Raw genomic sequence first — 12,103 nt, 5'->3', positions numbered from 1 at the left:
AAAGGGGATGGGTGCAATTCAGCAGTGGCCTGGTGTGAAATGATGCAGATGGTACTTCTGTTTAAAGTGCAGGATTGAAGCAACTTTTCACTGGATACTGACTTATTTTAAATGCAACTCTTTCATGACTTTGAGTCACATTGGGTCATTTTTCCCCTCCAGCTATTGAATGCGATCCAGCTCTTTGGAGCTAACTTGGATGACTACCTTCATTTGTTACTACCTCCCATTGTAAAGCTGTTTGATGCCCCAGATGTCCCAGTGGTGGCTCGCAAGTAAGCATTGGTGGCTTTTTTTGCTTGTGATATCCAAGTTCTGCAATGGCTGCCCTAGCCACATGTAGAATGAAATACTGCTTAGTCCCTTCTATGGGTTTTCTCTGTGTTTAATCATTATGGAAGGTTATTTTTGGTTGGGCGTCACAGCACTGTTACTAACTTTTCTTGGATATAGACTATTACTTTCTGGTATTCACCTGCCAGTATTTTAGTCACTGCAACTTGCATGCTGTCCTGCAAGTGCTAGCTGCATTAAAAGTGTTCTGGTGACATGTTTTTCCCATTACTGTTGATGCATAGGAGGACTGAGCTTGAATCACTTACGTATTTTTACATCTCGTTTCTCCTGCCTTATACCATGAGAAATAAGTCCTCCCTTCTTTCTGCTCTGACTTTAGAGCTGCTCTAGAAACAGTGGACCGCTTAACAGAGTCCCTGGATTTCACTGATTATGCTTCACGGATTATTCATCCCATCGTGCGAACACTAGATCAGAGCCCTGAGCTACGAACAACTGCAATGGACACCCTCTCCTCTCTGGTGTTCCAGCTGGGAAAGAAGGTAATATTCTTCTTAGGCCCGAAAACTGATAGAAGGAGGGACTGTCCCAAAGATCAAGGCTTTAAAGTTGAGTATTTGTAATTAAAGAAAACAGATTTTTCATCTCACTTTTTTTCTGGAATCGGGAGTTACTGAAATGAAACTTTCAGAATGGGTTTCTTATAAGATCAATGAAACAGGGTGGAATTTTACTGCTTTCAGTGAGACTGAATAACTAGCTTTTGATGCATTCCCCTGTACAGTACCAGATTTTTATCCCGATGGTTAACAAAGTGCTGGTGCGACACAGAATTAACCATCAACGCTACGATGTTCTTATCTGCAGAATTGTAAAGGTGAGTTGACAAGTGTATAGTTGTTTGCATGAGGGCACTTTGGGGATCTTTTCATGTTGAAACAGATGTAGCTGGAAACTTTGCTTTGAGTTACTCCTAAAATGAAGAATGGTTGTTACTGTATTTGTGTGTTAAGTACAGCTTTTTAAGGAAACTCTGAGATTGCATTGGGAAAGTTAGTCAACTGGTATCGATTATTTCGTAGAGAAAAATCACTGCAAGTTCTAGGTAAGAGCTTAAACTTGTAGCTAGTGTCATTACTTTTTTCTCAGTAGTTCTTAAATGTGGATTTACCCTATTTTTTCCACAGTTTCAGGATTTAAAGAGACCTTATTATCTCAGTATTTTCTATAGTATGTTCCCCATTTCAAAAAAACTCAGTAACTGCTTTGCAATTTGATTAGTGTGTAACAAGCAGCACACTGCTGTTCTCAGCTTCCTAGTGAGTCAAATAGGAAAGAGTGCTTGTTTTAAGGTGTATTATTTTGGCTTTTAATACTGGGAGATAAAACTTCTAAACAGTTACTTTGAATAGAAAAGGTTTATCATTCGAGTTCTCTGGTTTATAAGGTGTAATCATTATAATGAAACACAGTTGTTTGCTTCACAGATTTTGCTGTGAGATTGGATAGTGCTCTGACTTTATCATCCTTTGGCTTGTAGGAAATTGCTTCTGTATGTGTGGGTGTGATCTTCATTGTAAGCCATTTATTGTAGGGCTATACTCTTGCTGATGAAGAGGAGGATCCCCTGATTTATCAGCACCGAATGTTGAGAAGCAACCAGGGAGAAACTTTGGCCAGTGGTCCTGTGGAAACAGGTCCTATGAAGAAATTACATGTTAGCACCATCAACCTGCAGAAGGTAAGACTGGAGCACTGCACAGCATGAGTTCGCTGCTGAAGGGAGGAGCTGTTGTGTCACATCTAAAGAGTTTGTCCAGTGCATCTAAACTACATATATTTACATCTCTCTTCTGTTGCCAGTTCTGTACAGAACTAAGGTCAAAGTAGCGTCTGAGACTCTCTTTAAAATTAGAAGGTGCTAAGCAACTTTAAAGATAGGAGCAGCTGAATTACCAGACTAATAATGGCTGTGAATTAATCTTGACACTTTCTTTGTTATGCGAAGTATGAACAAAACTTCCTAGATCACAAGGAATCACGTGTAGCTTCTAGAGACATCTAGAGTCCCTGCCTTTGTTCATCAGCCACTTCTCTTATGTGTTAGTGCTGTATTCTCTTGAAGCCAGTATAGAACAGCTAAGGACTGGTTGATTTGAACAGTTAATGCATGTATCAGTCAGTTCAGTAGAGGGACGGATTGGTTTGAAAATGCTGGACTTAAAATGTAATTCTAAACTCGTTAAGTATTTTTAAGCTGATGTTTCAACAGTGGCTTGAGCTCTTGATGCATTTTTATAAGGAAAGAATTATTCATCTTAAATACTTGGCATTTCATGACAAGAATACGTTTAGGGAAGATTTCTTAGAAATGAGACTGAAGTACTGCAAATTATCTGGTAAAGGCAGCGGATTTCAGGGAATTAAAAAGGGAATCTCAGCAATGTGATCTGGAGCTGTAAAGAAGGAATGCTGCCTGCTGATGGATTTCTTCTCCTTTTGGATAGCACCTCATTTGGTAGTTGAATTGTCTTGCTTTTTACTGCAGGCCTGGGGAGCAGCAAGAAGAGTTTCCAAAGATGACTGGTTGGAATGGTTAAGACGACTGAGTTTGGAGCTACTGAAAGATTCCTCCTCACCATCGTTGCGCTCATGCTGGGCCCTGGCTCAGGCATATAATCCCATGGCTCGGTAGAATAATTCTGTTGTTTTCAGATCACTTGAAATTGCGGATGCAAGCCAGATATTATAAGGAAAAAGAAAGTTACTTAAAAGCACTTAGGTTCCATAAATAGAGATAGCTCCTGCTTTGGGACAAATCAAATAGCTGGCAACTTGATTTCATTTCCACCCTTCCCAGTTGGCTGCTCCATGATGCGCACAAAATCTTTCAGTGGAATTCTGTATATTAGTCTAGGAATAATTTAAGGCACATAAAAGTGAAGCTGGAAAAACAGCAGTGTATGAAATAGTTTCAAGAATCTTCTGTGGGTGCATAAAAATGCCTCTGAGTGGAATAAGTTAGAGTGCTTTATTTCTTATGCAACCCATATGTCTGGAGAAAGTTGTGAGTTTCTGTAAGCAGTTGCCTGTTTATCTCTTATTGATGATGTACACTTGTCATCTCTGTGCATATGAGTCTGACTACTGCTGTTAGAGAAGTGTTCATTCCTAGTTTAATTTTGTCTTAATGTGAGTTTTATCATTTTTGAAGCGAAGGGCAAACAGCATGCTGAAAAGTCAGCAATTCCTAGGTAGGCAGAGGTAATGCTAGTGTCCCCGTGTTATCCTCTCTGCATCTCAAACCCATCCCACGGTATTTCTCCACAGTACTAGCAGTGATGAGGGCTGTCACCGTATCTGTTTTTCATCACCTTTCCTCCTTCTTAAGCTTTGCCACTAACGTAAACTCCAGCTGTTGCAATCCTCTAATAAACACACAAGTGTTGCAGCATGTGTGTCTAGAGAAATCTACAGTCATCTTTTTCACTGCGTTCACTTGTGATGTGAGACAGACTAGGCCTGGTTCTTCATAGCAGAAGCGCAGAGCATCCTTGCTGCTATGAAGTTTTTTTTCTAGTCTAAAATACTGGATAGCATATGATAGGACAATATTTCTACTATTGCAGTATCTCATCTTATTATATATTTTGAAAACGCAGGTTTCATTAGGTATTTGGTACAGAAGTTAGCTTTATAAAAGCTAATTGCTATTTACTGCACGTAGACATAAATGCATTTTGTAGCTCTTTCTCTGAGTAAGAAGGCAAGTTCACCATCAAATAGGCTTTTTCTCATGAATGATGAATCCCCATCTCTCACTCTCTTGTTTTCCTCCTCAGAGATCTCTTCAATGCTGCTTTCGTTTCATGCTGGTCTGAACTGAATGAAGACCAGCAGGATGAGCTGATCCGAAGCATTGAATTGGCCCTGACTTCTCAGGACATTGCAGAAGTCACTCAGACACTGCTGAACTTGGCAGAATTCATGGAACACAGTGACAAGGTAGGGATGCTGTTAGGCAACTTTTTTCTAATGCAGGCGAGCTGGCTGATGTCTCGTCTATGGAAAGGGTGTGAAGAGCTTATGCATACTTTCTTCTTTTTTATGCTCATACTGTTTTGATGTATGTGCTTCTACCCAGGGTCCACTGCCTTTGAGAGACGATAATGGCATTGTCCTCCTGGGGGAAAGAGCTGCAAAATGTCGAGCGTATGCCAAGGCCCTTCACTACAAGGAGCTGGAATTTCAAAAAGGTCCCACTCCGGCCATTCTAGAATCTCTCATCAGGTAGGACCACAAATGATGAGACTTCTGCTCTTGCATCAGTACCCAATTTAGGATACCGTCAGGATGAATCTAGACAGTTCTTAGGACTTCGCTCTCTGCCATAAGATGTTGTTGTAGGTTTACTAACTAGCTTGCAGATGTACATTCCTAGCTGCTGAGTTCCGTCCTTCTATTATGTGGTTAAAATTATGATAGAAGCTGTGGGAAGTTGTGCAGGAAAAAGTGTAGTCTTCTGATTTTCACCTCTCACCCTTCAAGTTCAGTATGGGATGTTGTGGTGAGGCTGTGAGTTAGATGAGAAAGATTTCTACACCTACATATAAATAAGCCAGAAAAGCTGACGCTCTTAATTAAAATTTCTCATCAAATTCTAGCTCATCCTTCATATGTCAAATAGAAAATATTACAACAAGAGTGTATTGCTTGCTGAGCTTTGTCAACAAGAAAGATGTTAGCCTGAAATACCTGCACAGGATTTGGTACTAAACTAGAGGTTTTAACACGTGAATCTCAGTTTCATATCGCGGAAATGTTAACTACCATTTAAGATGGGCAAATTGATTTTGGGTGAGGAAAAACTTAGCTTTGTCTGTATGCGGTGAATTTTTCAGCCCTCCTAGTTCCTTGGAGTTGTGCTTTACTGTTTGATTTTTTTTTTTCCCCCCTCTCTTATTCTTTCATCCTTTGTCCTATCTCATTTTTCTGAGGAAAAGGAAGAATTTGGTGTATTCCCTTTCCTCGCCTCAGTCACTTGTGCAGCTGTTTCTTTGTGTATCAAGAAGCAAGTTAAGGACCAAAGACTTGAAGTGAAGCAGGATTAAAAATGAAAGATGATTTATTAGAAATGAAAAAGTTTAGAAAACTTTAAAAATCCATTTATAGACCACAGTTAAATAGTTCCAACTATAGTTCCACGGAGTTGAAATTTACAGTATGAACAGTCAAACATATGTAAGGCAACTCCCGAGACACCTTTATCTCCCATTTCACACAAGACTGAACAATTTCAATTAGATTCAAACTCTCTTTAAGGAGAATAAAAATAGATATATTAACTATAACTATCTTTTCCAACATATTCAAACAACGGTATGGCTACAGGAGTCGTCTCTTTCTTTAACTGTAACTTTTAACACTGTGTTATGTAAGGGAGAAACATACTGGTTTTTGACATAACATCTCTAGGTAACTTGTAATTGGGGTAGTTTTCAGAATAGGTTTTAATATTTCTCAGTGCAGTGCACTAGCAAACATTCCCTTACGTTTGAATAACTTCTGGCACTTATGGATTGTCTGGTGTGTACTAGTGTTTTGCTCATGGATACAGTGGTTTTAAGTTTTGGAGTTGAGATTTTTTTGGCTGGGTGGCTGGGACTGCACCTTTTTGCTCACCTGCTCTTCTCTCTCAGTCTTACTGACATAAAGCACACTTATATTCTAACCTGAACATAATTTGGTGGCAGCCTGGAAAGTTGCTTTTCTAGTTTATCAACCTTTAGGTGATCCGTGGATAGGAATAAACATCACAGAGAATATGGGACAAATCCTACCTCCAGGGTTACTATCTGCTGGGTGCAGCCCCCTGTGGGGACATACTTGGGGCAGCAGCAGGAGATGGCAGTAAAGCTTCAGGAGAGAACCCGGGCAATAGTAGTTAATTCAAAATTTTTGAGATTAATTTTTTTCCGCTGTGGGAATGTAAGCCACTTACTATACACTAAAGAAAAGTGCATCAGGGATGCTTCTGACTGATTGCTCTGGCTTGAAACAAATATGTGACTTTTGTGATTTGAGTCCCTCTTGGAAGGAGTTACTCAGCAACGCTTACTCTAAACACTGAAGGAAAGGCAACAAGGAGGCTTTCTTTTTTCAGTCCCTGCCTAGTTGGTTAATACTAAGGCAACCCACTAGTCACAGTGCTAGTGAAAAAACACTAGTAGGTTTTCTAAAGGTGCTGTAAGCGCGTTCTAGCTAATCTATTCTAACACTGTATTTTTCCCTTTGGAAAGAGCCGTAAGAGGAAGAAGTAAGTTTGAGCCCTGATGACAGTAGTGGCTATGGCTGGTGCTTAGTGTGCCTTAGTGTTTGTGTGTGTATGTAGCCAGTATGTAGCTGTTGCAAATATTTGATGAAACAAATAATTATTTGGCTGTTTTTGAGCTGTCCATTGCCCACCTTCTGTGCAGTGGCATCATGTAGCTGTACAATCAAATATTGCTTCCCTCTATGGTTTGAAATCCTCTGGCCGGATCTTCATCTCAACTCTCTTCAATGAATAGGTTGATCCATGCCATCCGTACCAGGTGATGCCATCCATGTTCTTGGTGTGTTCTCCTTTGCGGTAGTAAACCCCATTCAGATTGGAGTCCGTGCAGCAGTTGTACCAATATCCACCTTTTCAGAAAACAAATTAATAGATTCCCGGTGAGCCATGTACTTAAAACAGGTATGTTTTGTATTAATAATAAGAATTATTGCTCTTTCTGGAGGATAGTGACCAGAATGCTGCATTTAATCCCTGGAGCCTATGGCTCTAATAGCTGGGATTGCAGGTAAATTCAAAACTTAACATAGATACTAAATACATAAAGGCTTTAGAGTTACATAGTCAAATTGGTCCAGTAGCTTTCCATTCTGTTGCTCATTCCTCTTAGAGTATTTCCTTGACATGTTTCTGTCTCTGACTCTGAGAGTTAGCATAGGAAATGGATCTGGGTTTTTAGCCTGGGCATCTTAAGCCGTTTAAAAGTTTTACTCTGCAAGTAAGCTTTGCTGCTTTATTGAGACTGATATCAACAATTTTATTTGCATGTCATGTGGGAGCACATTGGGGAAATGAAAAATAAAGGGCAGGACACAGTGAAGACAATTATCTTTGTGACAGACCTCATGTAAAGATAATAAATTCAATGAAGAGAGTAACCTCATTAGAGGCTTTTAATAGTGTAGGAATAAAGATTAGAATTCAGGTTGGACCTTGAGGTGTGTGTAGGATAGTAATATAGGAGAATAATTACAAGTCCCTAATACTAGAACTTGAAACCTCATAAAAAATATAAGAAAAAAATAAAAACCTTCTAGATATACAGGAATAACTTCTTGCATCACTGAATTGCATCAACGTCTGAGATAGCCTGGCAGATAGGCGTAATGGCCTGGATGACGGTATGTGTAGGTGAGAGCATACACTAAATCATTTGAAGAGTACTGATGTCTATAATATACAGTCTGGCTCTGTGTAAATCAGCTTTAACTGCTAGATTTCCCCCATAACCGATAAGTGTGTATTCCAGAATTGGTCACCTCTCCCTTGATTTGCCATCCAGATGCTACTTAATAGTTACTTGGAAAGAGAGAGCCTTGGGCTCTCAACAAATTACCCAGGCAGCTCTCTCAGGACAGGAAGGTGTTTATGTGTGTTTTACCTTTACGGAACTGGGCACAGTCATCCACGCACTTGTCATTGTCCTTGTCCTTCGTGCTGAAGGCTGTGTTGTTGTGGTACCTTAGGGAATCACGCCCTGTGTTGCCAGTGTAGTTTCCCACAAAAAGACGATAGCTATTTATTTCATTGCTCAGGGTGAATTGCTTATATTGCGCGTAGCGTATGTTACCTTCCCAGTCCTGCCACAGAACAATGAAGAAATAGGTCCTGTTAGACAGCTTATGAAAAGGCGTCACCATCTATGGTTATATACACTGCAAGTTGTGTATCTTTTCTCAGTCCTAGATTTTTCAAGAGTTTTTTCTGTCTCAGATTGCAGAAACTTTTCTGCTAAGGCAAAGATACTTTCCAGTTTCATATTTCCAAGTCTTACCTGCCACTGGTATTAAACAATACGTTTGGAAACCTGGTGTGCAGCTCTTGCTTTCAACTTCCTTGTCTCATAGCATGCTGCCTCAAGTAATTTTTTTTTCTTTTCTGAAAGAGTGACTTTTAGATAGAAAGCGGTTCAGCTCACTTTTTCCATTATACATATCCCATCCCTCAAAGCTATTTTATGAGCTATCAACTAGTCTAAGTCAAACGCAAGCCTCTAGTAGACTGTAGAAACTGTTTTGGGGTAATACATTGCAAACTCTTTTGTACACAGGCTGGAAGAAAGTGCTGCAAAAGAAGAAGACTCAGAGCCTTTAAAACTGTATAGGGCATCTCTGTGAATCTTTAAATCTGAGGTGGTCAGCAGTTCGATCTCTGTCTGCAGTGGGTTCCGCAGGATTCTCTAGAGCCCCAGACGTTCCCTAAGACACAATCTGTATGCAGACAGAAGGTTGTCCTACTGACATATCCTACTGTATGCTGAATAACATAATTCTGTCTTGTCCTTGAATGTTTCACTAGGTCCATCCTACCTCCTTCTCTTGTAATTAAAGCATGCAAATTCTTTGGGTCTCCTATAGAGATAGGAGATGGTATCTGCTACTAGAGAATTACTTTGTACAAAAAAACCTTTTGCTGCTAAAATTGAGAGCTTATTAATTACCTCCAACTCCACTCGCAGAACAGTGGGGCGTCTTGAAAGTCGGTAGATATTTTCATTTCCCAGCCAAAAATCTCCCCGAATATTGCCAAATCCTTCCCTGTATTGTTTCCAGTCCCTATTGAAAGATGTCAAACCAACTTTACGTCTTTGGATGAGAGTCCAGCCCCCTCCATCTGTCTCCATGTCACAGAACACCTAGAATAGGAAAAAAGACAAAGTTTACTTGTCAGTAGACTTAGGGAGGTTCAGTTCTCTTAACACTAGACAAGATGTTGTTCCAGACTTCACAGCTTGAAGAAATTCCTATTTTGTTTAAGTCATGGAAAAACTTTATTAAATGAACTCTTTTTCTGTTTTCCCTCTTAAATGTATGCTCTTTCCTTCCTTGAAATCTGCTTACTGATTCAAAGTGGAGGGTATCACAAGTCAGTATGTGCTCTTTTCATCTCTGTGGTAGATAAGTATTTTTTGCTTATATTTGAAAAGACATGTCATATACATTGTGCACTTGATATCCTTACCTCCAGATCTGGACTCCCCAAAAATTCATCAGGAGGTAGCTTGTAAACACCAGAGATTCGGTAGTTCCTCTGATAAAGTGATGAGCAGTCATAGACGGCATCTACTTGAATCAGAACCAGAAAGTAAGAATCTGAACAGCAAGAACAACTCCTCTCTAAGTGTGGTTTCTGTAAAGCTTAGTTTGTAGAACAAGGAGTAATTAAATGAAGAAGACATCCCAAAGTCTAATGTTTTCCTGAAATGCTTTAGTTCTGATCTACGTATGCATTGGAAAAAGAGGCTGTAGCACTGGGTGTGTGATGTTTTCTTTCATTCTTAGTTTGGTTGGTTGGTTCTTTTAACCTCTCCTAATCAAAGAGATGTTTCTGCGTTCTCTTCACATTGTGAATGTGCGTGTCTGTGCTGGAAGGTAAAAAGGTGTAGATACTTGCTGTCCACCCCTGACGCTCCCCCAAATAATAAATTCTTATCTGTTGGAGTGGCTAGGCCTGCTGCCAAATATCTGTTTTGATAGTGTGCGTGAACAGCTTAGCCAAGTTTGTGGATGAGGCGTATTTGCTCAGCACTTTTTGTACTAGAGCCTGTGACAGAGATGGTGGCTTTTAGCTGCGGTCAGTCTCTGCAAGTCTCCTTTCCACCCTGTGCAGGCGCTGGCTTGAAGATGGTAAAACGCACAGCTATTCTTCCGAGGAAGAAAAACTAGCTGAAGCAAGGCTTTATTCATTCTGACAGTTTTTAATTTAGTACAGACTAAATGTCATACCTAGTGAGGTGAGACGCGTCTGTTTTAAATACCTTCTGGGCCAGTTTCTTCACTGTGTTACTGTATTTTTCCCAAACGTTTACTACAGCTCCAAAGAGATTCCTTATGGTAAAATTTTTGTTTAAGATCTACTGTAAACAGCGGTGTGTCAAAACTAGCCAAGTGGAACTTTTTGTAAGAAGTCTTTAGTAAATAGATTTAGAAGTTTTTTCCTTTCCATTAAAAAGAAAAATAAAATCAAAACGAAGTCTTTTGTCAAACCCAGTCATCCCAGACAACAATACTCTCTTTTAAGGAAGTTTTAAGCTTGTTGCAGTGAATTTCATGTAAAGAGAAAAGTGAACAAAAATGTCACTTTCTTCTAGAAGTGGCTTTACAGGTAGCTGACCTACAAAATGTGCCTGCATTCCACGTTTAGTACAGGCCTGTGCAATCACTGTGTGCAGTGAAATTTTCCCTCAGGGAAGAGAGAATTTTGAACAATTTAACTGTGTTCTGGCTAGGCTTATATCACAGTTTGCATCTCACATCATCTACAGCCTTGAATCTTTGAGAATTATCATTCAAATAATGGATCACTCTTTTATTCTGGTTCAGAGATTGTCATAAAGATACAATTACAAATTTCCAGTAATGCTTGGAGTGCGTTTCTAATTGTTTTACCAACTTCTAGTCCCCTGTCAGTGCTGTGAACTCGGAGGATATTACTGCCGGAGCCATTCCCTGACGAAGCTAGCTCCCTTTCTTTTTGCATTGCTACTGTAGTGCTTAGAAAATAAAATATTAGACTGAGTTCCTCACTGCACAAATACAGTACCTGTTCAGTTTTTCCACTCCCTGATAACAGACATACAGATATTAAAATGCAGCTCAATCTTTGGACTTTTGACAGATGAATTCAAACTAGTTTTCTCAGGATCGCCTGCCTACAGAAGCAGTTTAAGCAGAAGTAGTCAGTATACATACTTGCTAATCACATTAGTAGGACATGCTAGCGTTAAGAACTAGTCATTAGTTCGTTTTGTGCATTAAGAAGTGTATCTGGGAGCCTGGCGACTCCCTCCTTACCAGCTGAAGTTTGTGTGACCGTCTGAGCTGCCTGGAGTTGCATGATATCTATCTGGTTGTTCATTTCGGAGTATTTGCTCTCAGCATCAATGAGGCGGGACTCCATCTGCTTGGTGCTCCCTTCCAGCTCCATCACCTGCATGACCACGTTCACCCAGTCGCCCTCCTGCTTCTTGCTCAGCTCCTGCAGCATTCTGCTCAGGTTGGCTACTTGCAACTTGAGCTCCTTAATCTCATCGCAGCAGCCTGTCATCTTGGACTGTGCATTCCCATTGATCATTCTCCTTTTAGGAGGCTTCTGCAGCAGTGCTGGGTAGATTGCCACAGACACAGTGACGATGCAGAGCCATGCCAGCTGAGCAGTGGATCTTGCTGGCATTTTTGCTTACAGCAACAGAAAACTTCCAGCTGACTGTGGGTAGTCTGAATGCAGCTGGGGTAGGTATGAAACTTTCTGCAAGTGCTACAGCAGACTGGTACCTTGCTTTCTTCCAATGAAGTGAGTCTCTGAAGGTGGAGCCTGAAGAAATAGCTTTTTTTTCAGACCCCTCCTGTCAGAGTCTATGCACTTTGGAAGCCTGTCTCAAAGCATCTTATATACTATTTTTCTGTTTACCTCCACCCCCCTGAAGCCATGAAGAGCTTTCTGGCCCCTCCCAGTTCATCTGTTCATATCAGG

At 40.3% G+C, this 12,103-nt stretch overlaps 2 protein-coding genes across 3 annotated transcripts in view; one reads left to right on the top strand and one right to left on the bottom strand.

The window, feature by feature from the left end:
- Positions 1 to 12,103, top strand: part of MTOR (mechanistic target of rapamycin kinase) — a 66,755-nt gene that overhangs the window by 15,424 nt on the left and 39,228 nt on the right. For both annotated transcript variants that reach the window (XM_074609470.1, XM_074609469.1), the window contains 7 exons: positions 163 to 275; positions 677 to 839; positions 1,082 to 1,174; positions 1,892 to 2,038; positions 2,846 to 2,988; positions 4,140 to 4,302; positions 4,442 to 4,587. In XM_074609470.1, the coding sequence (XP_074465571.1) occupies positions 163 to 275; positions 677 to 839; positions 1,082 to 1,174; positions 1,892 to 2,038; positions 2,846 to 2,988; positions 4,140 to 4,302; positions 4,442 to 4,587 (968 nt within the window). The remainder of the gene's footprint in view (positions 1 to 162; positions 276 to 676; positions 840 to 1,081; positions 1,175 to 1,891; positions 2,039 to 2,845; positions 2,989 to 4,139; positions 4,303 to 4,441; positions 4,588 to 12,103) is intronic.
- ANGPTL7 (angiopoietin like 7) lies at positions 6,812 to 12,055 on the bottom strand. The gene is made up of 5 exons (XM_074560385.1): positions 11,425 to 12,055; positions 9,593 to 9,693; positions 9,072 to 9,266; positions 8,013 to 8,211; positions 6,812 to 6,981 (listed from the first exon to the last, which is right to left on the bottom strand). The coding sequence occupies exons 1-5, from the start codon at positions 11,801 to 11,803 to the stop codon at positions 6,812 to 6,814; spliced, it is 1,044 nt and encodes a 347-aa protein (XP_074416486.1). The 5' UTR covers positions 11,804 to 12,055.

This window comes from Larus michahellis, chromosome 16, assembly GCF_964199755.1.
Source record: "Larus michahellis chromosome 16, bLarMic1.1, whole genome shotgun sequence".
In the NCBI taxonomy this organism is placed as follows: domain Eukaryota; kingdom Metazoa; phylum Chordata; class Aves; order Charadriiformes; family Laridae; genus Larus; species Larus michahellis.
This window is presented reverse-complemented; position numbering and strand designations above follow the sequence as displayed.